This window comes from Coenobita brevimanus, chromosome 5, assembly GCF_032717465.1.
Source record: "Coenobita brevimanus isolate Jiangsu-jjx chromosome 5, ASM3271746v2, whole genome shotgun sequence".
NCBI lineage: Eukaryota > Metazoa > Arthropoda > Malacostraca > Decapoda > Coenobitidae > Coenobita > Coenobita brevimanus.
The window spans coordinates 43,942,845-43,970,386 of NC_136958.1; the positions used below are offsets into that span (position 1 = coordinate 43,942,845).

The 27,542-nt window shown below is 42.7% G+C and overlaps 1 protein-coding gene across 1 annotated transcript in view; it reads left to right on the plus strand.

Moving 5' to 3' along the window:
* Nucleotides 1–27,542, plus strand: part of LOC145399044 (putative neural-cadherin 2) — a 317,668-nt gene that overhangs the window by 218,851 nt on the left and 71,275 nt on the right. Inside the window, exon 10 of the mRNA XM_080271782.1 lies at nucleotides 4,441–4,620. Within this exon, the coding sequence (XP_080127908.1) occupies nucleotides 4,441–4,620 (180 nt within the window). The remainder of the gene's footprint in view (nucleotides 1–4,440; nucleotides 4,621–27,542) is intronic.

Below are 27,542 nucleotides of genomic sequence, written 5' to 3' on the forward strand. Positions count from 1 at the left end.
GCCCAGAGTCGGTCACATAAAAAAAAAAAAAAAAAAAAAAAGGAAGAGTGGCTGTGCGTGACAGAAATAAATGGAGAGAAATTGTGAATGAATAAGTGATGACGTAGCCCTGAGGGGATATTCTCCCGCATTTGGTCTGATCAGCTAGTCAGGTCAGGTGCGGGTAAGGTGATGGGTCTGTTATGATGTGGCAGGGGTAAACCAGCTCTGCTGTCGGGCCCTGCTGCGGATGTCACTGATTGCATTGCGCAGTTGACCCTTGTGCGGTGTGGTGCGGTGAGGATCTGTCCGTTCTCCCCTTTGGGGCTAAGATGCGAATGAATGTGTTTGAATGGATGAGTAAATGGGGAGTGTGTCATCCTGTCTCGGCTACCTCCCTTTCCTTGGGGGAAGCAGCTTAGGTATATGGATAGATATAGATCTCAGGAACGGATAGAGATATTTTCTTCCAGTCTGATTTGTGGGGTAACTTGTACCTTAGCCAACATATTTTCTTTCCTGATAAGTATTCGGCCCCTGAATGCATTTGTTTTTCATTGCCAGAGTTTTAATAAATAAGTGTGGTATGGTTCATGAGCTATCATTTATATGAGAACAGTGTTTTATGGCATGCAGAAGAAATGATGTTCCCATGAATATATGTATTTGTTGAGGAAAAAGATCTAGTATTTGAGAGTATTCAAAACACATTGTTTCCCAGCATTCATGCCTATTTAAATAATGGGAAAATAAAGTTATCAAAAGTGCTGTCTTTGTCCCTTCATAAGACAACCAAAATGTTTCTTCATGTATTTCTCCTGCCACTTCACTGGGGCGCCGACTGTCAGTATTCCTTATAAACGTAATGGTGTATTAGTTATTATTTTGGCCAACAGTTTTCTCGGAGCTCCGACACCTCATAATTTGTCATGACACTCCTGGTTATGACGTTATATTGCCACTAGAATATGACAGAATAGGATGGGGAAGAGGAGGAGGAGGGAGAGGGAGAGAAGGAGGAGGAGGAGGAGAAGGAGGAGGAGGAGGGAGAGAGAGAGAAGGAGGAGGAGGAGGAGAAGGAGGAGGAGGATTAATAATTGCAAAAGATAAAAGGAATGGTGGGAGGTATTTCATATTTCCTCTCTCGCTGTGCCCCGTCCACAGAGCAAAAGAAGAAAGCCTGGAGTGAAAAAGGGACGAGGATTTTTGGAGGCTCAAAACGTAAATGGAAGGATAGAAGTGGGAAATATGATGATGATGATGACGATGATGATGTAATGAAGCCCTTCGAGAGGTGTCTTCAGAGATCATCATCATCATCATCATCATCATCGTAACCCTCTTTCCCACTACTTCAGGGGGTGGGAAGACAAGAGAAGGAGAAAAAGAAAATTACAAATGGAAAAATATCAACACAGTATCAGTAAAAATGGGGTACACATCCACTCACTCATGAAGTCCCAAGTATAAGGGAGGTAGCGCACACACACACACACACACACACACACACACACACACACACACACACACACACACACACACACATATTAAAAGAGACGCCATTTTATTGCTTGTAATGGTTTCCTCTGAGTCTAGCATTACCCAGGGAAGTAAAGAGGAAAGCTTAGGATGAGAGGAGGAAGGTTTTAAGAGTCGCGAGAGGACACGGGAATGGTTGGAGTATGTAACCCCTTCAGTCTGAGGACGTGATCATCTTAGTCTTGCTACATTCACTCGATATATATTCAGTTTTAGGGAGACGACTACTGGTAAAAGGATAAACTAACTGATGCCCGTAACCCTGTAAGAAGAACGGACTTAAAGCATTTTCAGACGTTAATGGAGAGTGGAATTTCCGGGTAAGAATCTTGAAGCTCATATAAACCGATAGGCGGAGGGAGGGAGGGAGGTCAAGCACCCCTCCAGAAAATCCGTCAACCAGGAACCCTTGATACTAATGAGGTATTCACTGACAAATCTATTGGTTTCTCTATTGAAGCATATCTATCACGTCCGGTTCGAAATGTCTCCCGAACTGGAAAAAAAAAAAAAAATTGTTTGGAGATGGCGGTAAGATTGAACTAATTTTTAACCCACTGAATCTGATTATGCATTTTTCCTTTAATCATTGCATTTTGGGGGGTGATTTTACGCAGCATTGAAGGGACTGTTCGATAGGAAAGGCTAAATCTACACGTATATTTTCGTTAACCCCTTCACTACTAGCATCTGTCGTTAAGTTGCATAAAATCGTCTGGTGGCAGCAAGAATATGGATAAATACGTCCATGAAGTGAAAGGACTGAAAAATGAATAAGAGAAGCCAGTATTCGGATTCACTAACAACCTTGGAATCAGCTGCCTCTCGTAAGGTTTGTTATTAGTAGGAGGAACAAGACATAACTTTTTCACTCTCATGTCCTCCATGCAGAAACCAGTCACCTTTAAAACAGTTATTGGCATCCTTAACCCCCCACAGGCCGATGTATTTTTCAGGTTACTTATGCTACCTTTAAACGCTTTCCTATTGGAGACTTCGAGAGTTTTTATATAGCCTTCATTAATCCCTTTACAACCAGGGAATTTTTCAGACCTGAGTATAACCCTTTGATGAGAGCAAAAATAACTTAGAAAATACGTCCTGAGAGATAAAGAAATTAATAGTCGCTTATTGGAGGAGTTAAAGGATGCCTCATAACTCTAGTGACCATGATGACGTAGTGGTTGTGCTTTGAGGGTTTGAACACTAAATATAACCAACTGAAGGCTTGATTATTCCCAAAACGGCACCGGAACTGGAGGCATGATTTTATTCCCAAAACGGCCTTGGAACTAAAGGCTTGATTATTCCCAAAAAGGCATTGGAACTGAAGGCTTGATTATTCCCAAAACAGCATTGGAACTGAAGGCCTGATTATTCCCAAAACAGCATTGGAAATGGAGGCTTGACTATTCCCAAAACTGCATTGAAACTGGAGACGTGATTATTCCCAAAACAGCATTAGAGCAGGAGCCTCCAGTCACCTGGGAACACTAAAATATGTAAGTGACAAATGTAACTTGGCGAAATCACTTCTCCAGGAAGACAAAAGTTACGACAGGCAGTTCATCTCAAGTCTGTGTGTAATTTTTGGTCGTGGGCTGCAACTGTAACATCCCTTTATATAGAGGCAGCTTTGTAGCTCCTATGATATGTGAGGGCAAGGGTGCAGTTGATACTTCCTTCTCCTCGGTCCTTTTTCCCTTTCTAGCATCGACTTAAACCACGTCTCTTCCACGTCTTTAGTCCGTTTGCTTCAGGGTCCTGAGGATCATAAATTCGACAAAAAAAAAAAAATCATACACTTATTTCTTTAATCCAGTGACGCGTTTAGGGTTTAAACTTGCTACTTTCAGACAATCTTATTCGATATAAAACAATTTCTGCTTCTGAAATAATGAAAACCAATTGTGGCTGCTCCAGTTTGAAGTCTCTAAGATTAACAATATCGTCAGAAGGAAGCAAGAAAAATATGCAAAAGACCTCGTCGGGCGGAAGGAGTTAAGCATCTTTCGATGTGACTGAACGATCTATCTGTCTGTCAGTCTATTGCCAGACGCCATAATCCCATAAGGGATGGCCACAAATAAATCGCCTTCATGTCGCCCTGTCCCCCGCCATTTTACTTGCCTCCCCCCAGCTCACACCCCTTTCTCTCATATACCTCTCCACTCCATCCCTCCATTTCATCCTCGACCTCCCCCCTTTTTTCCCCCCCTCCACCTCACTTACATACACTCCCCTCCTTAGTCACTCGCTCGCCATCCTCTCCACATGGCCAAACCACCTCAGTTTATTTCTCCTAACGCTTTCTGTCACAGCCACATCTACACCATAACGCTTCTTCACTTCCTTATTTGTCAGTCTGCCCCTCTATGTAGCTCCACATGCACCTCTCAAATAACTCATTTCCACAGCTCTCACTCTTGGTTCACTTCCATACGTTAGAGTTAGTATCACAGTACTGTCATTAACGAACATAGAAGAAATTATGATGTATTGATGTGGTAGTATCTTAAAAGTGATCCCTAGTCCTGCATATAATTAAGGAACTATTTAGAGATGTATACCTCGGGCTCAGGTATGTCAGTCATCCCAGTACAACAAGAGCCAACTCAGAAATCGGTCGTACCCAGCTTCCCCTCTGGAGGTGGCAAGAATAAACTGTGACGTCACCTTATTCAATTTATTAACCCTCTCATGGACGGAACAACTCTATTATTTTATTCCATCTAATGCCAGACGATTTCCTTCAGGTGAAATTATCGAAGCCAAGGTTTTTTAATACTGTCACAACTAAGCTTCTCACCGTCGGAGCTATTACAGTATGCTATACTACCCCACGCGAGATGATTTTATACAACTGAGTGAATCATGAGAGCCTGAGAGTGTTAATACGCCCCTTTCTCCTTCTGCCCCTAGGGTGAGGCCGGGTGGGGTGACAAGTACCACGTCGACGGCACTTGGGTGAATCTGAGGGTGGTGGACGAGAACGACAACCCTCCCACCTTCACCACCACCAATCACGCCCACGTCACGCTCTCTGAGGACACCAAGCCGCCCACTCATCTCGCCACCTTCACTGCGCAGGACCTGGATGGGGTGAGTAGATAGATAGATAGATAAATAAATAGATAGTAAGCTTAGGTAAATGCGTCTTCATCAGCACCACACATGCCAACGTCACATTCTCAGAAGATACGCAGCCCCACCCCCCCTGCACGCTTTTCCATCTTCACTGCACAGACTTAGAGAGAGAGAGAGAGAGAGAGAGAGAGAGAGAGAGTTGGAAAGAGTGTGAAAGTGTTTGTTTTTCTTTGCTTTGTGTTCGTGAGAGTTGTTTTGTTTTAGTTTGTGTGCCGATGTTTTTCCTGTTTGTTTTTCCTGTCAGCGGTGTTAATTGCAGCTATCTTTAACTGTATTATTGTGTGTGTGTGTGTGTGTGTGTGTGTGTGTGTGTGTGTGTGTGTGTGTGTGTGTGAGAGAGAGAGAGAGAGAGAGAGAGAGGTAAATTCCCTCTGTTGTAAAAGTGATGATTCTTTTTTTCTCCTTGACCGCCTCTTAATGTATATAATTTGTCTTGTTATGTATTCTTCTGTAATGTGCGTTGCAAATGAAGCTTGTATCTGTATAATAATGGACCGCTGTCGGCTTGTATGGGGGTTTATCCAGTTAGTCCTCATAGATGCGCGGACTGATTTTGATGGATATTTGCAGGAACACTCCCTTGGGCCCCCTGATGTATAAACTTATTTTGATCTCAAAGTTCCGAAGACTAGCTTATTTGCGAAATTGTTGTCGTTACCCCTCAATAGCTGGATTTCTTTAACAGCCAGCGGAGCAAAGTCCATTTTTCTTTAAGCCTTACCACGTTCTAGTTTACTCATAGATATCTAGTTTATTGAGCGCACGTGCACTCACATTACACTGGAAACAAAATTTGCAGAATAATTTTCCCGTCATATGGGCGTGGCTTATTCGATGACGTCGCAGCCTGGCCTGACTGGAGCGAGCGTTCGAGTGGGGAGAGGGGGCGTGTCTTAACTCCCTGCCACATACTTTTGTAAATAAGTTTGTGTATCTGTGTGTTTGTTTGACCATCTGTCTGTATGATCTGTACGTGTCAATGTCTGTTCATATTACGTTGGAAACAGTAAAGACAATTTGCGCAATATTTTTCATCATGGATCTTTCTGAGCGCGCGCACTCAGGCCGTCTTGCCTTTACCTGATTTCAAAGTTCCGAAAAATAAACAAAGGGAGAGGGACCAGGCGGGCGTTGGCAGCCTTATGTGAGTATGAATAATGTCACAGTTCTTGTATGTGTAAAGATGCTGAATAAAATCGTCTGGCGTTAGCTGGAATACAATACTAGAGTTGTCCCGACCATGAGGGTATCAATGACGACCGGGTATTAACTCTCGCTCCTGTGACTCACTCTGGGATGAATAAAATCGTCTGGTGTAGCGTGAATACAATGCTAGACGGTTTCTTCACCCAGAGGACGCTTAGCACATCTTAAAATTGCTATCTTCAGACGATTTTATTCAGTTTAGGGGGATTTTTTTCGATTTGGAAGGGTTAGATACAGCCTTCACTAACCCACTTAATCCGAGAAATCCCCCTTAGCTGAGTAAAATCGTCTGGAAGTAGCAAGAGTATAGTGAAGAAATCCGCCACCGAAGGGGAAACGTTAACCACATCTTTACTTGAGGTTTTTTAGTGTCTCCCATCTTCGGACGATTTTATTCGGCTTAGAGGAGACTTTTGGCACTAGAAAGGTTAGGCTATTTCCCTCATTAAACGCTTCATCGCTAGGGGTGTTGCTGATGGAAATAAAATCGTCTGGTGAGAGCAAGAATAAAAAATATATATAATACGGCATTGGACTGAAGAGATGATATACACTTTTCTTGGTGTTTTACCGTGAGGATCTATTTGTGTGTGTGTGTGTGTGTGTGTGTGTGTGTGTGTGTGTGTGTGTGTGTGTGTATTTACCTAGTTGTAGTATACAGGATTTGACCTAAGCTCGTGTTGTCCTGTCTCCATATCTTAAATCATCCAATCTTCTTGTAAACACATGGATGTTCTTTGGCTGCAGCACCTCTCCTTTCAAACTATTCCAAATGTCTATACTTCTGTTTGGGAAACTAATTTTTTTATGGGATTTTAGCATCTACTCTTCAGAATATGGTCGTGTCTTCCTTCCATTATCATCCATAAACAAATGTGTTCTATCCACCCTTTACAGTTTCCTAACTTCTTTAAACATAGTGATAAAATTCTCTCTCTCTCTCTCTCTCTGTTCTGACTCTAATTTCCTGACTATCAATTCGTGAAAAAAAGACGAATGTTCTTCGGAGTGAGAAAGGAGGTAATTTCTCTCTCTCTCTCTCTCTCTCTCTCTCTCTCTCTTTGTTCTGGCTCTAATTTCCTGACTATCAATGCGTGAAAAAGAATGTTCTTCAGAGTGAGAATGAAGGAGGTAATTTCTCTCTCTCTCTCTCTCTCTCTCTCTCTCTCTCTCTGTTTCTCTTTGAGCTTTGGTAATTTCAGCTTCTTCACTGTCACTTGACTTGGTAGCATCCTAGTCGCCATCCTCTGCATCTTTTCCAATTTTCTTACATGCCCCTTCAAATTCGATGACCATATCGCTGCTGCATATTCTAAGAGGGTGTATGTAAGTGAGGTGGAGGGAGGGAGAGGGAGAGGGAGACCGAGGATGAGGTGGAGGGATGGAGTTGAGAGGTATATGAGGGAGGGGGGGATGAGTTGGGGGGAGGGTAGTCAAATGGTGGGTGACAGAGCGACTTGGAGGCGTTTTGTCTGCGGCCACCCTTTGCGAGGATTATGGCGTCGGGCTATAGATAGATAGATAGATATTCTAATTTCGGTCTTTTTATGGACACAGTTATCTTTCTGAACATCCAAATTACTGAAAGCCTTCCTTATATTATCCATCAAAATATGCCCCTCCAATGATGTTATTTACTTTTCTGGTGATAGATTACCCCGCGTGATCACTCCAAGATCTTTCTCTTCCCTTGCCTTGCTGATCCTCTGTCTTCCCATTGTATACTCATAGCTATGTCTTTTGCCACTAATTCCCAATTTTATGATATGGTATTTTTTTTTTTTTTTTAAATATTTAACTCCACTTTCCATGTCTGGCTGCAACTGTATAACTTCTCCAGATTATTTTGTAACTCCTCACTTCTGTTATCGTTCTGGATTCGCTTCACAATTATTGCATAATCAGCAAACACATTCATATAGGCTAACTGCTTAAGTCTTCTGGCATATCATATACGTGTATCAAAAACATAATAAGAGCCAAACTGAACCTTGTGGCACGCCACTGGTCATGCTCTTCTCTTGAAAATACGTTCCTTACACCTGTTCTCACCTGTCTTCCCACCAAATAATTTTCTATTCATTTTAGCAGTTTTTCATTAACACCTCCAATATTTTTTAATTTCCATAGCAATCTTATGTGTGGCACCCAGTCAAACACCTTCCGCAGACCCAGGTAAACACAGTGTACCCAGTCCCCTCTTTCCTGCATAATATCCACCACTCTGCTGTAAAAACTCAGCAGGTTTGTGGCACATGATGAGCCTTCCCTGAATCCAAACTGTTTTGATGCACTTGCCAGACTTGCTTCTAGGAACTTGTATCTACCTTTTTCTGATAATTTTTTCACACACTTTGCAAACAACGCTGGTGAGGGCTACCGCTCTGTAATTAAGTGGGTCTTCTCTCTCACCTCCTTAATAAATCGGCACTATATTTCCCTCTTCCAGTGTATTGGCGACTCTCCTATTTTCACTGAACATTTAATATTGTTATGAATTGGTTGCACCAGTTGATCTGTACATTCTTTTATTATTCATCCAGGAATACCATCTGGCCCCGTGGCCTTCCTCACATTTAATTCCTTCATAAATTGTAACATTTCATATCTATTAGTTACAGTCTCAGCTAGCCTAACTGCTGCGTCTTCCCGTCTTCACGTGGTTCCATAAATTCATCTTCATTTGTAGATACCGAATGTATTCTAGTGTTCTTTATCTCATTCTTATCCTTATCCTTATCATATATCACTTCATCATCTCAGTCTCACTATGTTTTCCCATACTTTCATTTTGCCATTTACAGATTCCTAGAGCAGATTCGGTTCCCTCTTAATTTTAGTCACTATATGCTTCTCACATTTCATCATCTCTTCGTACATTTACATTGTAAGTTCTTGCTTCCTTGTGTTCATTCCACGCTCTTTAACTGTCTTCTTCTTGACCTTTTCCAGAGAGTATTTCCTTTTTCCCTGTGCCTTCCTACTTCTGTAATTAAACCATTCCATTTTCTATTCCATTTGAGTAGCAAATTCTGGGGTATGTCTGCTAGTACTTCCTTTATGTATTTTCATCATAATTCCACATTTCTCATGGATATTTTCCGTCATTGTCATTTTGCTGCAATCTGCACTAACAAATAATGTCTTAACGGAGTCAAAGTCTGCCTTCCTTAGTTTCGTCTATCAGGTTTATATAGTTCTTCTTTCACTCCCGCATCTCTCATCGACACCTGCATATTAATTACCAAATGGCCACTTTTTCCCTGGGGACACTGGCATCTTGAACACATCACTGGGACTTGTGTGTGTGTGTGTGTGTGTGTGTGTGTGTGTGTGTGTGTGTGTGTGTGTGTGTGTGTGTGTGATAATCTGGGCTTCTGCGTTTTTCTTTATGTGTTCTACTATGGACAAATGCTTACCAGGCCGTTCCCACAGGCTCGGTCGTCCTCGTCCATGCCACACACCTTCACACTTTATCACTTCGGCACTAATATCCAGCGTCCTTATTGAATACCTGCTGGAGTTGACATTTCAGTACTGGTGCATTGGTATTTGCTGGGGTGCTTTTATTACGAATATATGGGTCTTGTGGAAGGTCTGTGAAATCTGCATTGACGAAATTCGCTTCATCAGACACGCCTCAAGTACAGGGAATCCCTACCCCCCTCCTTTTTTCATTATTTTTTCTGCAACAAGAATGGGGAACAATAACAGACGAATAGAAATATACTCGTACAATAACTAGAAATCACCCAGAGAACTCATACCTCCGCCGATGTCACCGCCATTGAAAAGGGTCCAGATCTAGATCCGTGGAGATAGTCTGTGGAATACATAGGATCCTGATCCCCCCCCCAGATTTAGTCAATTGTTCGTTGATCCATGACCCACTCCTCCACAAAATTTTATTTAAATTAATTGAGAACTTTTGGAGATACTGTGCGGGATACATAGCATCCTGATCCTGATCCGTCCCCAAGTTTAATAATTTCTTTCTTGGCCCTTGACCCACCCTTCCACCGTATTCCATAGAAATTCGTTGAAAACTTTTGGAGATATTGTGGGTCTTTCCAAAGTTCAGTAAAATCGCCTGGTAACATCAAGAATGAACGGATAATGACGTCACCCATACCCAACAGGAAGAGACTGTTCCTATAATAACTCCCCCGCGAGGAGAGGTCCCCCGCCCTCAGACTGAATAAATTGCTCCGAGTCTGGCAGCAGCTAAAAAAAAAATCGTATTGAATGGATTAATGGAGATTGCAACTAACCCCTGTCATTCCGGAAAATCACCCCTACCGCTTTAGCTGATGAAGATTGTGCACGTTATCTGTAATACAAACGTGTCCTCTGTTCGGATGGGTTAATGATCATTTATAAGACCTCTATAACGATGCGTTTTCCCAAGTCCAGTAAAGCCTTTTGGGTGATAGTAAGAAAAAATAAAGGCCTGAAAACAATAAAACAATTAACCTGGAGAAAAAGTAAAATCCTAGAGACCAGAATAAAAACACAGAAAGCAATAAAAGCCTTGAAAACAGAATAAAGATTAGAAAACAAAGTAAAAACCTGAGGGATAGTAAAAAAAAAAATATTGGCCTGAGAGAGGAAATATTGGTTGGGAGAGAGAGAGGTTAGAACTTGAATTCTTTATTATTTATTATTTCTTTATTTCAAGCTACACAGAACGCATCATCAGAAGGCGTGTCTGGCCCGAAATATTAGGGAAGATAAAGAATTCAAGCTTTAACCTGCCCGCCCCCCCCTCTCTCTCTCTCTCTCTCTCTCTCTCTCTCAGCCAACATTTCCGCTTTTCGCACTGAATCATTTACAAATACCCTGAAGTTGCTAGACAAGAAAGTAAAGACCAAAAAAGGCTAGACAAAGACATTAAGACTAGAGTGCTAGATAACAAAGACGTAGAAGTGCCAGACAACAAAACAAAGACCTGGAAGTGCTAGACAGCGAATGAAAGACCTAAAAGTGTTACGGAGAAAATGCAAGACAATAAAATGAAGACCAGAAAGTGCTAGACAACAAATTAAAGACCTAAAAGTGCTGAACAACAGAGACCAGAAAATGATACACAACAAAGGAAGGACCTGAAAGTGCTAGACAACCAGTCAGTGATAAAAGTGCCAGACCTCAAAGACCTCGAGGTGGTCTGAACAACCAATACAGTTGGCAGCACTGGAGGGTCTGGCGTTTTTGTCACTGTAGTTCGTCTTTTAAGTTGAACGAGGTTGATCCGGGATTGGGGTTTGATTGATAAATAGACATTGATAGATAGGTTGGTAGGTAGAAGCAGGTAAGTAGATAGGTAGGTAGGTAGGTAAACAGATTGATTGATAATTAGATATATTGGTATGTAGTTAGGTAAGTATATAAACAGAAAGACAGATAGATGAATAAGTGGATATATGAATAGGCAGGTTGATGGATGGATAGATAGATAGATAGATAGACAGACAGACAGACAGAAAGGCAGGCAGGTGGATTTACAGAGCGATGGGAAGTGTAGCCGGATGGTTATGGAATTAAGCTGATAATCTTGTTATCGTACGTTCCAGTGCCTGTGTAGCAAGGGAAGATAGTGTTGCGAATTAGAGCTGGGATGATGATGATGATTATGATGATGATGATTTTGGTGAAGATGATGTCGAATATGCTACTGATAATGATGGTGATGATGATGATGATGTCGAATATGTAGCTGATAATGATGGTGAAGATGATGGTGATGATTATGGCGAATATGCAGATGATAATGACGATGATGATGATGATGTCAAATATGAAGCTGATAATGATGGTGATGATGTCGAATATGCAGGTGATAATGATGGTGAAGATGATGATGGTGATGATAATGATGTCAAATATGCAGCTGATGATGACGATGATGGTGATGATGATGTCGAATATGTAGCTGATAATGATGGTGAAGATGATGGTGATGATTATGGCGAATATGCAGATGATAATGACGATGATGATGATGATGATGATGTCAAATATGAAGCTGATAATGATGATGATGATGGTGATGATGTCGAATATGCAGGTGATAATGATGGTGAAGATGATGAGGATGATGGTGATGATAATGATGTCAAATATGCAGCTGATGATGACGATGATGGTGATGATGATGTCGAATATGTAGCTGATAATAATGGTGATGATGATGGCGAATATGCAGATGATAATGACAGTATTGAAGGTTACGTTGTGGTGATGACGTTAAATGCATACGTGATGATGATGATGATGATGATGTCGAATATGCAGCTAGTAATGATGGTGAAGATACTGATGATCACGATGATGAGGGTATCGACTATGATGATAATGATGATGATGATGATGATGATGTCGAATCTGCAAATGATAATAATGATGATGATGATAATGATGTCAAATCTGCAAAGGATAATGATGAAAATTAGATGATATTCAGTAAGCAGATAAAAATGTTGATATTGAAGGTTACGATACGATGATGGTGATGATGATGATGATGATGATGATGTGCACCAACGTGAGAGAGAGAGAGAGAGAGAGAGAGAGAGAGAGAGAGAGACAGACAGACAGACAGACAGATTTTATCATTCTCCCTATTTTCACAGCCAAAAACCAGCTTTCAATAACAATCGACGTACAAGGGAATTTCATCAGTAAAAATAGGCTTGGTAGTTTGAAAGGCAATATAAAGAAGGAAGGAAGAGCGGGCGGGAGGAAAACAGGTGAAGTCGAGAGGAAATTGTGCCTTGGGGGAGGAGAAAGAAAGTTGAGGAGGAGGAGGAGGAGGGAGAAGAACTTTAAGGTGGAGGAGAGGGAGAACAGGGACGAAGAAGAAGATCTTTTAGTTGAAGGGGAAGGAAGAACATCTTTAAACTGGAGAACGATTACGAAGACGATGATGATGGTGATGGTGATGTGGAGGAAGATGATGATGATGTGGAGAAGGTGGAGAAGGAGGAGGAGGAAGAGGAGGAGGAGGAGGACCTTTGAGGTGAAGGAGGATGAAGAGGCAAACAGAGAAATGGTGCCGGAAGCGAGGGCAGACTTTCTGGGGAGGGGGAAGGGCGGAAGGACGAGAGGGGGAGGAGGAGGAGGAGAAGGAGGCATAACGGGATGGGGTGGAGAGATTAGGCTTTAAGAGGAGAGGAAGGGGAGTGGTGAGGAGAGGAAGTGGGGGAAGGGGAGAGGGAGGAGGAGGGGAAGAGGAGAGAGGAACGGAATTGGAGGGAAGTGGGAAGAGGAGGAGGGTGGAAAGGGAGTAAGTGGGAAGAAGAAGTACGCTTTCAGATTTGTTATGGGAAGGGGTGGGGGGTAAGGGGAGGAGGGGGAAAAGAGGGTGTGGCGAGGAGGAGGGGCAGAGAAGGGAGGGAAGAGAGGGAGAGAGGTTAACGAGGAGAGAGAGCAGTGAGGAAGTATTCAGAGGAGAGGTGGGAGGGAGGGTTTTAAGTAGGCTTTCTAAGAGGATTGGGAGAGAAGAGAAGAAAACAGAGAGATAAGGGAGGGGTAGGGAGGCTTTGTGAGGTTAAGGAGGAGGGAGAGAGGAGGGGATAGAGAAAGCTTTCATGAGGTAAATTGAGGAGGAGAGAGAGAGGAGGAAGAGGGGAGGAAGGAAGTGAAGCTTTGAAAGAAAGGGAGGAAGGGGGATAAAAAGGAAGGAATGGGGAGAGGAGGAAGACGGAGGAGGGAAGAGAGAAAGATGGAAAGGGAGAGGAGAGGGATAGGGATGGAAGGAGTGCGAAAGGGAGAGGGGAGGTATGGGGATAGGGATGGAAAAAAGAGGAAGAGGGAAAGAGATAGAAGAGGGATAGCAATGGAGAGGGAGAAGAGGCATATCGAAATGGGGAGGGGGTGAAAAGGGGAGGAATGTGAGAGGCTTCGAAAGCGGAAGATGGGGGAGGGGAATGCTCTCAGTGCGGGAGGAATCGGAGAGAGAGACCTGCAGAGGGGATGGAAAGGGAGGCAGAGGAAGGGGAGGGGAGGCTTTCAGAGAGAGAAAGGGAGAGGAGAGAAGCGGAGAGATATTGTCAGAGGGGAGGAAAAGGAGGGGGAGGAAAGGAAGAGGAGAGATTTCATAGGGGAGATGTTGGAGGAGAGAGGCTTTGAGAGACGGAAAGCGGGAGGGGAACGCAGAGGAATATTGCCGAAAGCGAAATGAGGCTTTCAGAGGGGAGGGAGGGAGGAAGGTGAGGAAAGGGATTAAACTGTGAGGGGAGGGGAGGAGGAGGGAAGGAAGAGGTGGTAAGTGTGGAGAGGGACGGGGGGAGGGAGGGAGGTAGGGAGACGGAGAGGGGGAGGAAAGGGAAGGGAAGATGGAGGGAGGGAAGAAGCTGCTTCAACAGAAACTAATATAAACCGTGGAAGTTCCATAAAATGCAGCCTTACTTTACAGAAAAACACGAAAAATAAAACTAAATATATAAATCTGAAATGTAGCTGATATATTTTTTCCTTTTTTATAAAATTACTTGTCAGTATTCCTAGAAGATAGCCAGAAAACAAAACATACAAAATTACTAGCGTCGTTTGAGTGATGGTGAAAGGTATAGTTAAATCCTTCAGCGTTGCTGGTGGGAGACGCCTTCATGTGGTGGCACCGATGTAACAGGGAAGCTCAACTGCCTGGTTATACAAATTTTCCTGAACTACTTCCCTGCCCAACGAAAGGAGGACCGCATAAGTTTAAATAAAGCCGACAGTCCATTGGATTCACATTTCAGATAAGCTTGGGGGCACAGCAACCTAAGTAAAAAAAAAAAAAACAGCAACAACAAAACAAAAGCCCCTTCAGTTTGATGATGAACTGTAATTTCTCTTCCCCTCTCTAGATTATTTTATTTAACGCAGTACCACCGTAACTGACTGGAGACGGTAAGTACTGCCTCTGTAAATTCCTTCGCTACAAGAAGCCCTCTCGTAATTTGAATAAAATCGTCTGGTGGTGACAAAGACAGAGAGAGAGAGAGAGAGAGAGAGAGAGATGGCTTGGCGTAATACAGAATCAAGTTATGTATACTTTCGTCTTCACAGGGATAATGAAGATTGTATCCAGGGTGACCCCTGAGAATATTAACCTCTTCCGTCTGTTGGGGAACATGCATAAAGTATTTGCATTTTACGTCCTGCTTTAAAAGGTCTCTCTCAGTATGAAGGGATTACTGAAGGTTAAAATCTACGGCGGCATTGTGAAAGTTACGCCTAAGCAGAAGAAAATCGTTTGTAGGTAGGCAAGATTAAACTGGAAGGGATATCACTGTAAAAGTGGAATCAAGAAACATCAGGTTTTTCTAGGTCTAATTTTGAGTTTAAATTGTTTTATCGGTACGGGTCCAAGTCTCAACTGTTACAAGGACGGAGTCTGGAATACAAGAGGCGAATATGCCAAAATCAGGTTTTGAGGTATGAGCGTTTATAGTTTGACAACCTTTAAGAACACGAAGCAACCACACTTTTAAACCTATTTTCATGAAACTTCGCAGGTTGCTGTATACATGTGTCTAGATTATGCCTGTAAGGTTTCACTAATGTCGTTAATATTGAGCCCGTACAGCCCTAATGAAGTGTGCATACCTGAAACCGTATCTTTCCTGTGCAAAAGAAAGTCACAAAAAGACATCAGAAATGACATACAGTAATAGCAGTGAATATACATGCCATAAAAATTATTACATACCTTCCCAAGCACACTTCTTGGTTTATCTGATGAGAGAGGGGGAGTTACTGTCTTCATTAATAATCATGGAGGTCGTCATCCACATCTACCTCCCCCTCCTGCTGATCCCAAAATGCCTTGAAAGTAGCTTTTACTTTATCACCTCCTAACTTGTCAGGCACAAACCTTGCACTTTTCACGAACTTTCCTGGCGGGAACAACAAGCTTCTTTCGTCGAGACACACACTTCTCACCACTCTTTACAACGTTCATATTCCACTGTTCCACGTTACGTGCACGCTTGTTACTATGCCCAGAAAGTCCATGGACATTTTTGCCATCATCACCACACATTTCTGCACAACTTTTGTCTACAAAATACTGCACAAAACGAAAGTAAATAACACCAAAATTGCAGAGTTTCAGTCAGAAGGGAAAAACGGGTGCTGATTGGCCCGTGAGGTGGGTGGGGATGACATACGGCTCGCTGATTGGATACTGCACTCAGGCACGGAGAGTAGATTCGTCTAATATTCTTGCTCAGACAAAATCATCCCCAGATCCGCAATGTAAAAAAGTAGCTTCAGAATAATGGGAATATCTAGTGGAGCAAGGGCAAATCTACATTTCCTGCCTCACTGCCCGGATAGAGGGGGGGACTGAAGTTTATGAATCCATCATTTAAACGAAAATGGGAAACCTGTTGTATTCGCCTCTTGTACTCCAAACTCTTCTATAATAATCTCATGGGTTAATTATGGAGGCCTATGTCGCTCATGGTTGAGTGTTAATTATGAGAGTTAGAGAGGGTACAGAGGGAGTGATTGGTGATGAGCAGTGTGGCTTTAGGAGAGGGAGGGGATGCATGGATCAGGTGTTTGCTGTGAGACAAGTGTGTGAAAAGTATTTAGCGAAAGGCAAGGATGTGTTTTGGGCATTTATGGATTTAGAGAAAGCGTATGATAGAATTGATAGGGAGGCTTTGTGGACTGTTTTAAGATTGTATGGACTTGATGGTAGGTTACTAAAAGGGGTGAAAAGTTTTTATGTAAATAGTATAGCGTGTGTAAGAGTGGGAAATGCTGTGAGTGATTGGTTTCCTGTGAGAGTGGGGCTGCGACAGGGATGTGTGATGTCGCCTTGGTTGTTTAATATTTACGTGGTGTCATAAGGGAGGTGAATGCAAGAGTTTTAGGTGGAGGTCTGAGTCTGGTGAATGTTGATGGTGGAGAGTGGAATCTGAAGCAGCTGCTGTTTGCAGATGATACTGCACTGGTGGCTGATTCAGAGGAGAGATTGAGACAGTTGGTAGAGGAGTTTGGAAGGGTGTGTGAAAGGAGGAAATTGAAAGTAAATGAGAATAAGAGTAAAGTGATGAAGTGCGCGAGGTTGGTAGATGGTAGGGTGATGAATATAGTTTTGAATGGCGAGTTGCTTGAGGAGGTAGAGTGTTTTAAATATCTAGGGTCACATGTTGCTGTGGATGGAAGAATAGATGCAGAAGTGAAGTTTATATTAAATGAAGTAGAAAAGGTGCTGGGAGGAATGAAAAAAGTGTTTAGATGTCGTTCGATTAGAATGGATGTAAAGAGAAGGCTGTATGAGGGTGTTGTGGTACCGACTGCGTTATATGGGGCTGAAACATGGAATATGGGTGTAGCAGAGAGGAAAAGTTTGAATGTAATGGAGATGAGGTGTCTGAGGAGTATGTGTGGAGTGACGCGTATGGATCGAGTGCGAAATGATGAAGTGCGAAGGAGAACTGGAGTTGTTCGGGAGATGGCTGGTAGAGTTGAGCAGAGGGTGTTGCGATGGTTTGGGCATATGGAGAGAATGGATAATGAGCGATTGGTGAAAAAGATAACTAGATCTGATGTGAGAGGTGTAAGGCTGAGAGGAAGACCACGAATAGAATGGGTGGACAGTGTGAAGAGAGCGTTGGATGTGAGGGGGATGTCTGTTGAGCAAGGAAGAGTGGCTGTGTGTGACAGAAATAAATGGAGAGAAATTGTGAATGAATAAGTGATGACGCAGCCCTGAGGGGATATTCTCCCGCATTTGGTCTGATCAGCTAGTCAGGTCAGGTGCGGGTAAGGGGATGGGTCTGTTATGATGTGGCAGGGGTAAACCAGCTCTGCTGTCGGGCCCTGCTGCGGATGTCACTGATTGCATTGCGCAGTTGACCCTTGTGCGGTTTGGTGCGGTGAGGATCTGTCCGTTCTCCCCTTTGGGGCTAAGATGCGAATGAATGTGTTTGAATGGATGAGTAAATGGGGAGTGTGTCGTCCTGTCTCGGCTACCTCTCTTTCCTTGGGGGAAGCAGCCTAGATATATAGATAAGTAGATGTCGCTCATTAAGTCATCAGTAATTGTAGCTCAATAACGGTTGATAATTAGACCGATATTAATGCAGAATTTTTATGCTCAAAATTAGTATCACAAACTCACCTCCTGAAGTTTCTCACAAATTTGGCTAGACAACCTGTATAAACCTTTGCTAATAATAATAATAATAATAAATAATAATTATGATAATAATAATAATAATAAGCCTGTCGTTATAAAGACAAAAGATTAGTTCAGAGTCCCTTGACGGTAAGATGGTCAGCCAAGCGTGAAATGGTGGCCTAATGCCAATCAAAACATCCCGCTGCTTGAAGTGGAGGTCATTTGACCGTGGTGTCAACGGCATAGGAAGCTTCGACGCACCTCTTCCTTAGCGATTCATTCTCCATAATATCCCATAGCATTCTCTTCTTGTGTGTGTGTGTGTGGTGTGTGTGTGTGAGGAGGCTAATAATTACCGCCGTTTTTCTCTAGGCCACAATGATGAACTCTGGGATTGGGAGTCTGTCAGAAGGTACACAGAAATATACAAGTCAGTAAATAGGTGGACCGGAATTGGATGTATGATAGAGATGGATAATGGATGGATTACAGGCATCTGATTTTGTGTAGATAAAGGAATGGATAGATAAAGAAGGAAATTGATATATAGAAAAACAGACGGATCCAGGCAGCAAACCATTGGCCCCAGTGTTGCTTAACTTTCTGCCTTGACAGAAGTTAAGCCCTAAGGAGGATCAAAACAAACATACAACGAGAGAATTACCAACCATTGTGGCGCCTCCTCCAGCCTCGAAATATCCATTTTACCACTTGTACGGTATATATATATATATATATATATATATATATATATATATGTATATAATATTTATCCTTCCATCTTATGCTTCAACCTTGTTTTGGTCTGGTCATGGGACACGTTTAGGATTTCATTCAAGGTACCGGCAGATTTTTTATTTTTAGTTTTTTGCATATATATTTTAAGCAAAGTCAGTCCCTTTTTGCTTATTTCCCGTAGTTGTGGCAGAAAAAAAAATTATACGAAAGCCTTGCATCCTCTTCGTAACACTTCTTTGTGACTGCATCATAATCACATCGTAAAGCTCGGCGTTCAAGTTTGAGAGACGGCATTTTTCACGCCGAACTAAAGTGAACGGAAAATATATATATACTATGCAGTAAATAGACTTTTCAACCTGGGAAGGCTAGATATAACCTTCAGTAACCCCTTTCACGAATAGAGATTTTTGCTGACGAATATAACTTTGTGTGATACTGAAAAAGATTCTTAGTTGTTGGTTTTGCTAGGATCCCAGGTTCATGTGAAATGTGAACCCATTGGACTGCAAACTTAAGCTGCCCTACTCTCGCATCCCACCATTCTCCTTTCGAGGGATAGGGAAGATGAGGAACGTTTGTATAATTGGGCAGAGAAGCCTCCTAATTACGTGTATATCGACGCCACCACACGAAGGCGTCAGTTTAGTGAATGGGAAAATCATTCTAAATTGAGATTTAAATATTTAAGGCTGACCACCTTAATAAAGAGAACGGAATCAGTGGAATGCAGTTTATGAGAGAGAGAGAGAGAGAGAGAGAGAGAGAGAGAGAGAAAGCGACACTTATATAATTTTTTTTGCGCTAACCTACTATACAGCGCAATACGCCTTCATCTTTCCTTCGAGTATATAGACAAACAGAGACACTGACAGTGTGAGAAACAGAGAAAGGAAGATAAGAAGAGAGGAGAAGAGAAACACCTTTCGGGAAGAACAGAAAGGATGCGAAATGAGACGAGGAAGAGGAAAGGAGGAAGAATAAGAAAGTGGAAGCAAAAGAAGGTGACCCCTAACTCTTTCCTCTCCCTTTCCCCCTTTTCCACTCACCATCACCCCACGCCTTCTCTCTATCCCCCATCCTTTCCCCTCACCCCACGCCCCACCACCTTCCTGCAACACCATCCTTCATGTGAAAACAAAAATAAAAGTCTTTGAGCTGCAGCCTGGCTCCTTAGATAAGCCGGCATCCTCTTTTGTTTCAGCGTCCATAGGAGAGGAAGAAGGATTAGGGTAGGGTAGGTTAAAAATTTTCACTGGGGTATCACTGGCTCTCTCTCTCTCTCTCTCTCTCTCTCTCTCTATACCGGTACATATTACATCGATGGATAGATGGATAGATACATACATATAGATGTAGATTTAGATGCAGATATAGGCACATATATATATATTCGCCTTTTTTTATTCTTCCGCCCTATTTCCCCTCACTGTTACTTTCCACTCTGCTCTCTCCCCTTCTAGTTTCCCTTCCCCTTTCCCTCTCTCTTCTTTTTTTCCATCAAGCCCTCTCATCCTTCCTCATCGCTCGAACTCCTTTCTATCTGTCTATTGCCAGACGCCTCAATCCCGTTTGGGGTGGCCACAAACAAATCGCCTCCAAGTCGCCCTGTCCCCCGCCATTTCACTGCCCTGCTCCCAACTCACACCCCCCTCTCTCATATACCTCTCCACCCCATCCCTCCATCTCATCCTTTCTAACTTCTTGTATTCCTTCTCCCATTTTTCTTGTCCAGTGCCTTTCTTCCCATTTCCTTTCTCCTTTCTCTCTCCTTTCCCTCATTTTCTTGCACAGCGCTCGCTTTCTTACCCTCTCCGTCTCGAACCCCCCTCCTCTCTCTCTCTCTCTCTCTCTCTCTCTCTCTCTCTCTCTCCACAAGTCCTTGAGCCCAAGAGCAAGGGTTGATCTGGTAACGAGGGGGAGGAAGGAGAGGACGACTAAGAGATGGCAAAGGAATGAAGGAACCTTGGAAAGAAGGAAGGAAGGAACGAAGGAAAGGAGGGAGGAAGGGCGGGGAAGGAGAGAAGGTAGGAAGGTAGGATGGAAGGAAGGAAAGATGCATGGAAGGGAGGGAGGAAGGAAAGTAGGAATGGAGGAAGGAAGCAAGCAAGCCAGCAAAAAGGTAGGTGTGGGAGGAAGGGGGAAAGGAGGTAAGGTAGGAAGGAAGCAAGGATGGAAGGAAGGAAAGAAGCTAGGATGCAAGAAAAGGAGGGAGGAAGGAAGGAAGGAAGGAAAGAAAGAAAGAAATAAGGAAGGATGGAAGGAAAGTAGGAATGGAGGAAGGAAGGACGCAAGCCGGCAAGAAAGAAGGAAGCAAGGTAGGAATGGAAGAAGGAAGAAAGCAAGCCAGCAAGAAAGAGGTGAGGGAAAGAGGGAGAGAGGAGGGAAGAAAGGAAGGAATCAAGCAGGCAAGGAAGCAAGGGAGTGAGTGAGTGAGGGAGGGAGGGATGAAGGAAAGAAAGAAGGAAAAAAGGGCGAGAGGAATGTATGAAGGAAGCCAGAAGTCTGAATGAAAGGAGGGGAGGGAAGAAGGAAGGAAACGAAAAAAGTAAGCAGAACTAGGAAATTTATTGAGGAAGAAGAGAGAGAAAAATAGGAATATGAGAAAGGCGGAATGAATGGAGGGAGGGAGAGGATGACAAAAGTTTAGAAATATGGAATGACGTGGACAGTGCAATATGGAATAAAAGACAGGCAGAATGGAGCTGGGTGGACGAGGAGAAAAGAAAATAATGAATAAAGGAATATAGATTAAAGTGTGACTGAATAATATATATATATATTAAAGAAAAAAGTTGGAAAAAAAGGAGTAGCGAGAGATTAAACGAATTCATGCAATGTATTTACTTAAGATTTTAATATTTACTTAAATAACTCGTGTCCCATTACAGTTAACGCATATCACGGATCGTCTTTTTCGTGTTTTTTTTTTCCCCTTTAAAACTCACTTTCATTTGATTTTAAAGTGTTTGATTTCTATTTGGTTAAAGCCAGACTTAAAACAATCGGTCTTATACAGTACTTAATCGTAGAAGAAAGAAATTAAAGATAAAAGATGGAGGGATGAATTAAAGAAAGGAGTTAGAAGGAAGAAGGGAAGAAGAGACAAGGACGAAATCGAAGGAAAAGAGAAAGGGAAGAAGAAGCTTGATAAAGGAACGAAGGAGAATAATGACGAAAATATTATAATGAAGTTAGAGGCAGGAAGCATATTCAAGAGGTACAGAAAGAATGATCAAAAAGCAGAGAGAGAGAGAGAGAGAGAATGTGTGTGTGTGTGTGTGTGTGTGTGTGTGTGTGTGTGTGTGTGTGTGTGTGTGTGTGTAAAATAGGAAATACACACGAAACCTGTAAACATTCCATTTAACCCTTCAGCACAGTGACGTCCAAATTTCCTTTACTCCTGCCACCAGACGATTTTGTTCAGCCCAGGGGAGACCTCTAGACGGGAAGGGGTGGATGATAGTTTGGTACCACTACAGTTCGTTCACTTCATCTTGGCCCAGATTATCGTCGCGTGGCAGCTTATTTCGCGTAGCAGTGTGGCAAAAAAATAAAAATAAATAAATAATAATAATAAGAGCGGCTGTACACTATTGTCCTGGCACTTTATCATGACTAGCACCATATACTAGTGTTAAAATCTTGGTACAGTTCAGAACTAAAAAAAAAGATGACAGTTTTAGACCAAGTTAAAGTGAACAGGGTATAATAATAGATTACTCTTTTGTATATTTACGTATAGCCAGACGCCTTAATCCTGAGAGGGGTGGCCACAAACAAATCATCTCCATTTCACTCAGTCCAGTAGGCTGCCCTCCCTTCAGCTCACACCACCTTCATTCATATACCTCTCCAGCCCATCTCTCCACCGCATTCTCGGTTTTCTTCTCGGAGGATGAGGTGGAGAGATGGAGTGGAGAGAGGTATATGAATTAGTCAAACGGCGGCAAGAACTAGATAAGAAGATGCAGGAAAACTGTAATATATTCACCTTCTAGTGTTCGTGAATTCTCTAGTAGTTTATTCAAGTTCACGTCAGGGCCTTCAGTTCACATTCCCGTCTGAAATGGAAGCTCCCTAACATCTCTTCCTTAGCGATTTATTTTGCTTATAACCCCCTGCCGACGTCTTCTGTGTTACCTAAATCATTCTGATATTACATAACTCTGTATTATTACAGAGCGATATTAATTAGCTAGTCGTACCCAAAAATAAATCGCTAAGGGAAAGGTCTTAGGGAGCTTCCTTAAAAGACGAGAATTAATACCTTCACCATTAACCCCCTCATGGTCAGGACAAATCTAGTACGGTATTCTATTCCCTGTAACGCCAGACGATTTTGTTAATTTGAGAGGGAGTTATAGGAGTCAAATTCTCTCTCTCTCTCTCTCTCTCTCTCCTTTCTCAAAGACCTCAAACAACTCGAACAAGAAAAGAAAAAGACAGTGGAAATGTTTCTCCCTTATACTTACCACTTCTTTTTCCTCAGGTCAGTGTGTGTGTGTGTGTGTGTGTGTGTGTGTGTGTGTGTGTGTGTGTGTGTGTGTGTGTGGGAGAGACAGATAGACAGACAGACAGACAAAGATAGATAAATAGGTTGATGGATAAACAGGTAGATTGACAGATGGATGGAAGGATGGATGAATGGGTGGATAGATGGGTAGAAAGATGGACTGAAGGATGGTTGGATGGATGGATGGATCGATGGATTGTTAGGTGGATGGATGGATCGATGGATTGTTAGGTAGATAGATAGATAGATAACTAGGTAGATAGATAGATAGATAGATGGATAGAGAGGTAGACAGATAGAAATACACTGATAGAGACAAGCAAATAGACAATAACACAGAAAGATAGATGGCTATAGATAAACAGATTGACAGATCTGAAGGGAGAGAGAGAGAGAGAGAGAGAGAGAGAAATATCCATCCGTACCCCAAGAAAATACCCTTCATTAAAAGGCAACATTGTCCCAATTAACCTCCAGCTACGTCATTAATTGGAAATTGAAGTTTCCTGGAGACCTGAAACTCTCTCTCTCTCTCTCTCTCTCTCTCTCTCTCTCTCTCTCTCTCTCTCTCTAATTAACCACTACCCAGCCTGTCTCCTAAAATCAACTTTCTCATCGAACAACTCAGAGGTAACGTATAAGGAAGTCAAAAAGTTCTCCCTCTCCTACTCAGTCTCTTTTGTTTCTTAGTTTGGGTTGCCTCGGGTGGGACGAAGAGAGAGAGAGAGAGAGAGAGAGAGAGAGAGAGAGGTTCTTAAGTTTTGTAATTCGGTTGAGACCTTTGGGCTGATTTTTGTCTGGTGGGGTGGGAGGCTGGGTGAGTTGAGTGCCTGGGTGGGTTATTGGGTGAGTGCGTGGGTGGGTTAGTGGGTGAGTTGAGTGTGTGGGTGGGTTAGTGGGTGAGTTGATGGCTGGTTGGGTGGGAGAGTGGGTGAGTTGAGTGCGTTGGTGGGTTAGTGGGTGAGTTGATTGGTTGATTTAGTGGATTTGTTGGTGATTGGTTGTGTGGTCATTTGCTCCATGGCTGGTTGGTCAGTTGGTAGGTCACTTTGTTTAGTAGCTGGTTGGTCATTTGTTGGATCAGCAGGTTGGTTGGTTGACTAGTTGAGTGTTTATTTGGATGGGGTTGGTATGGAGGGTGGGTTGTGGGAGGCTGATTGGTTGGTTGGTTGGTCAGGTAGATACGTGGTAGGTTGGTTAGTTGGTTGGTTGAGTGGGTGGTTTGCTGGTACTTTCAGTGGTGGTAGACGCGTCTCCAGAAGATTATGGAGTTCGATTATTTATTTCTATCATATTTTACATTAAGCGATTTTTACTCAGCCTAGTAAAGGTCTTTTGTGATGTAGGAATTATTTAAGGCTTTTCTGTATCTCCTCCAGTTCGAAAACTTTCCTACAGGATAAATTAAGGCCTTTGGAAGTAGCAGGAACAAAATATTAAAGTCTTCTTAGTGAAATATTCAAGACTTGCTAGTGGAATATGACCGATCTTGCGTAAAAAAATTGTCCTTCAAATCTACAATGCGAGAAATTCTGTTGCTTTGAGGTGCAAGTAGGCAACCAAAAGGATGAGCTGCATATATTTTTAGGAAATTATTTATGTGATGTATATGCCAGCTCGATATGCCAGCCATGCAAAGATGACATAATCCACAGTGCTCAGTCATTCATCCATCATACCTTGCTGGTCGAGTGGTAGGTGGTGGTGACCATCATTCACTCAACTTGATGTAGTGCTGACAACTTCTTCCTTCCATCTCTGTGTCTGCCTTCTCTTCCTACGTCTCCCTTTCCTTTCTGTCACATTTTATCAATCTCCTTTCCACGTCAGGTGACTCTACACTGAGTGACAAGCCTGATCATTCCCTGTAACTGAATAGATCATTTACAGCGCTGGGAGGTTACCATATAACCAAATAACGGGGTGATGTAGAGTCTGCTATGGTGCCCCTGTTAACTGGGTGAGCAGCCGGAAATGCTGTCTCCATCCAAGGACCAAGCCTCCACAATATTCCCGCAATGGAACATCGGTCCACTGCACGGGACAGACCAGCCAGGGTGGTTGCTTGCCTGTGGTTGATGGGTCTGCTCGGCCAGACACACTGGGGTTGTTCAACACCAACCTTAGAGAGAGAGAGTAACGGAGTCATTTTCACACCGACTCTCACCGACACCTTTGACCTGTTTCACGATCCCATCATACAGTTGCAGTGATGCTGCTCCACTTTTTGGTCGCACACAAATGAACCTGTTACATAAAATTCTTAAAAGTGGGTTGGACTTTGAACATCGCAATATGAGGATTCAAAAATTATTTAGGAGATACAATACCCTGATTCAAAAGGTAATGTTCACCGGCTTGATACTTGTGGCTGTGATATGGTTGGTGTTACGTCCGCAACTATGAGTCCTTAACACTGATAACACTGATGCGGATTTATGGCCAGTTGCAAGGTCGCGTCCTCAGCTGACGTGCTTTCATCCATGCGAAAAGAATCCCAGCCTCAACGCAGGTATTCTGACGAGTTGGAACAAATAACCTCAACTGTGGAACCGGAACTTGAGAGCAGGTATTGTCACGCTGAAACAATGGCAGCAACTGTGGAAAGCCAAACTAGCGAGGAGAGAAAGTGTAATTGCAGGTCGGAATAAATAACAGACTGTGAATCCTTGCCTTTCATGTGGACAGAAAAAAAAATATTACTGTAAAAGTGATGCTGCGTCCTGACGAATGTGTGTGTGTGTGTGTGTGTGTGTGTGTGTGTGTGTGTGTGTGTGTGTGTGTGTGTGTGTGTGAATACTTATTTTTAGTTTATAGTGTATTTGGTATGTTACAGAGAACCAAAAGTTAATTATAAATAGAAAATCTTTAAAAGTTTGGGAATATTTGGAATGGAGTGGGTGCGTGGAGAGAGAGAGAGAGAGAGAGAGAGAGAGAGAGGGGACGGGTGGAGCCAGCGGGTGAGAGATTTTCATATTTTCATGCTGGAACTGCAAAGTACGAAAGATGCCTGAGTTGTATAACCCTGACGTAATCTTTGAGAGGAAATTATGTGGACATATTTCATAATCGTAAAAAAACATGTGAGAGAGAGAGAGAGAGAGAGAGACGTAGGGCTGAATCATGATGGTAACATTGAGGGTTACACAAGATAGTTTTTATTGGCCTCGTCTAAGACTTCGAGGAACAACTGCTAAGATACAGTTCATGGTTCTGAGAAACTTATGCAAAAGATGGAGAACTGATGACGTCAGGTGTACTTACCGGTAACTTGAGGTCGTGTAGATCCAGGTCTTGAACCTGAGAGAATTTTGCCGAGAATCTTTCCGCATCCTTAAAAAAAAAAAAAAAAAAAAATGTTATTCTACGTGCTTGGTGTTATCCGTTCCAGTAAGGTGGTGCCCGAAAGCAGCGTCATTCATTTTCATTTAGTGTCTTTGCTGTTGCATGACATTGAATGGCACTTACTGCTTATAATTTTTAAGCGTGACGGCTCGTTCCCTGAAGCCCATTAGTCTTCAAACGTGCCACACACCTTCACACCACTGGGACAGCAATGCCCACCGTTCATATTAATTAGGTAACAAAAATCTAATACTAAAACCAGGTAAAGGCATCCACACGTGGACGGCCGCAACGCCTGCTCACCCAGAAAGTGTAAGACAAGTAAAAACATTTAGAGCAATTTAGGCAAATCTGTATTTCAATGTTTATCGAGGAGAAAAGTGAAAAAGAAAAGTTAAAGTTGCTGTTCCATTCATCTGAAGGGCAAGTAGAATTTAATGAAAGAGAAAGGTGTAAGTGGTTTTCTATGACCAACCCGGGAGGAAGCCACCTGCATGAGCGTGCTTGAGCAACCAAAAAAAGCGCATCATAGTTCACACTGTGACAAATTTTGCTCAACCACTCCCATGCTCAGCGCTCAACATGACGCAGTATTGATCCCAGCCGGTAATGAAAAATATTATACAAATTTTCTTTCCTGTTTCCAGCATAATAGCCTGAGCGGATCATGGGAGCCCTAGTGGGTCATAGGAGCCCTAGTGGGTCATAGGAGCCGTAGTGGGTTATAGGAGTCGTAGTGGGTCATGGCTTGAGTGGGTCATAAGAGCCTAAGTGGGCCATAGGAGCCTCGGACAAGCTGATGATGAAAAACATTGGGTAAATTTTCCGTACTGTTTCCAACGTAATGTGAGCTCGCGGCTGCTCTCAGTTAAGATGTAGGGATGAAAAAAGGGCTGATGCATGAGATGTAACCTGCACATGAACAAAGAGAGTATCTGGGGATGGGAGGAG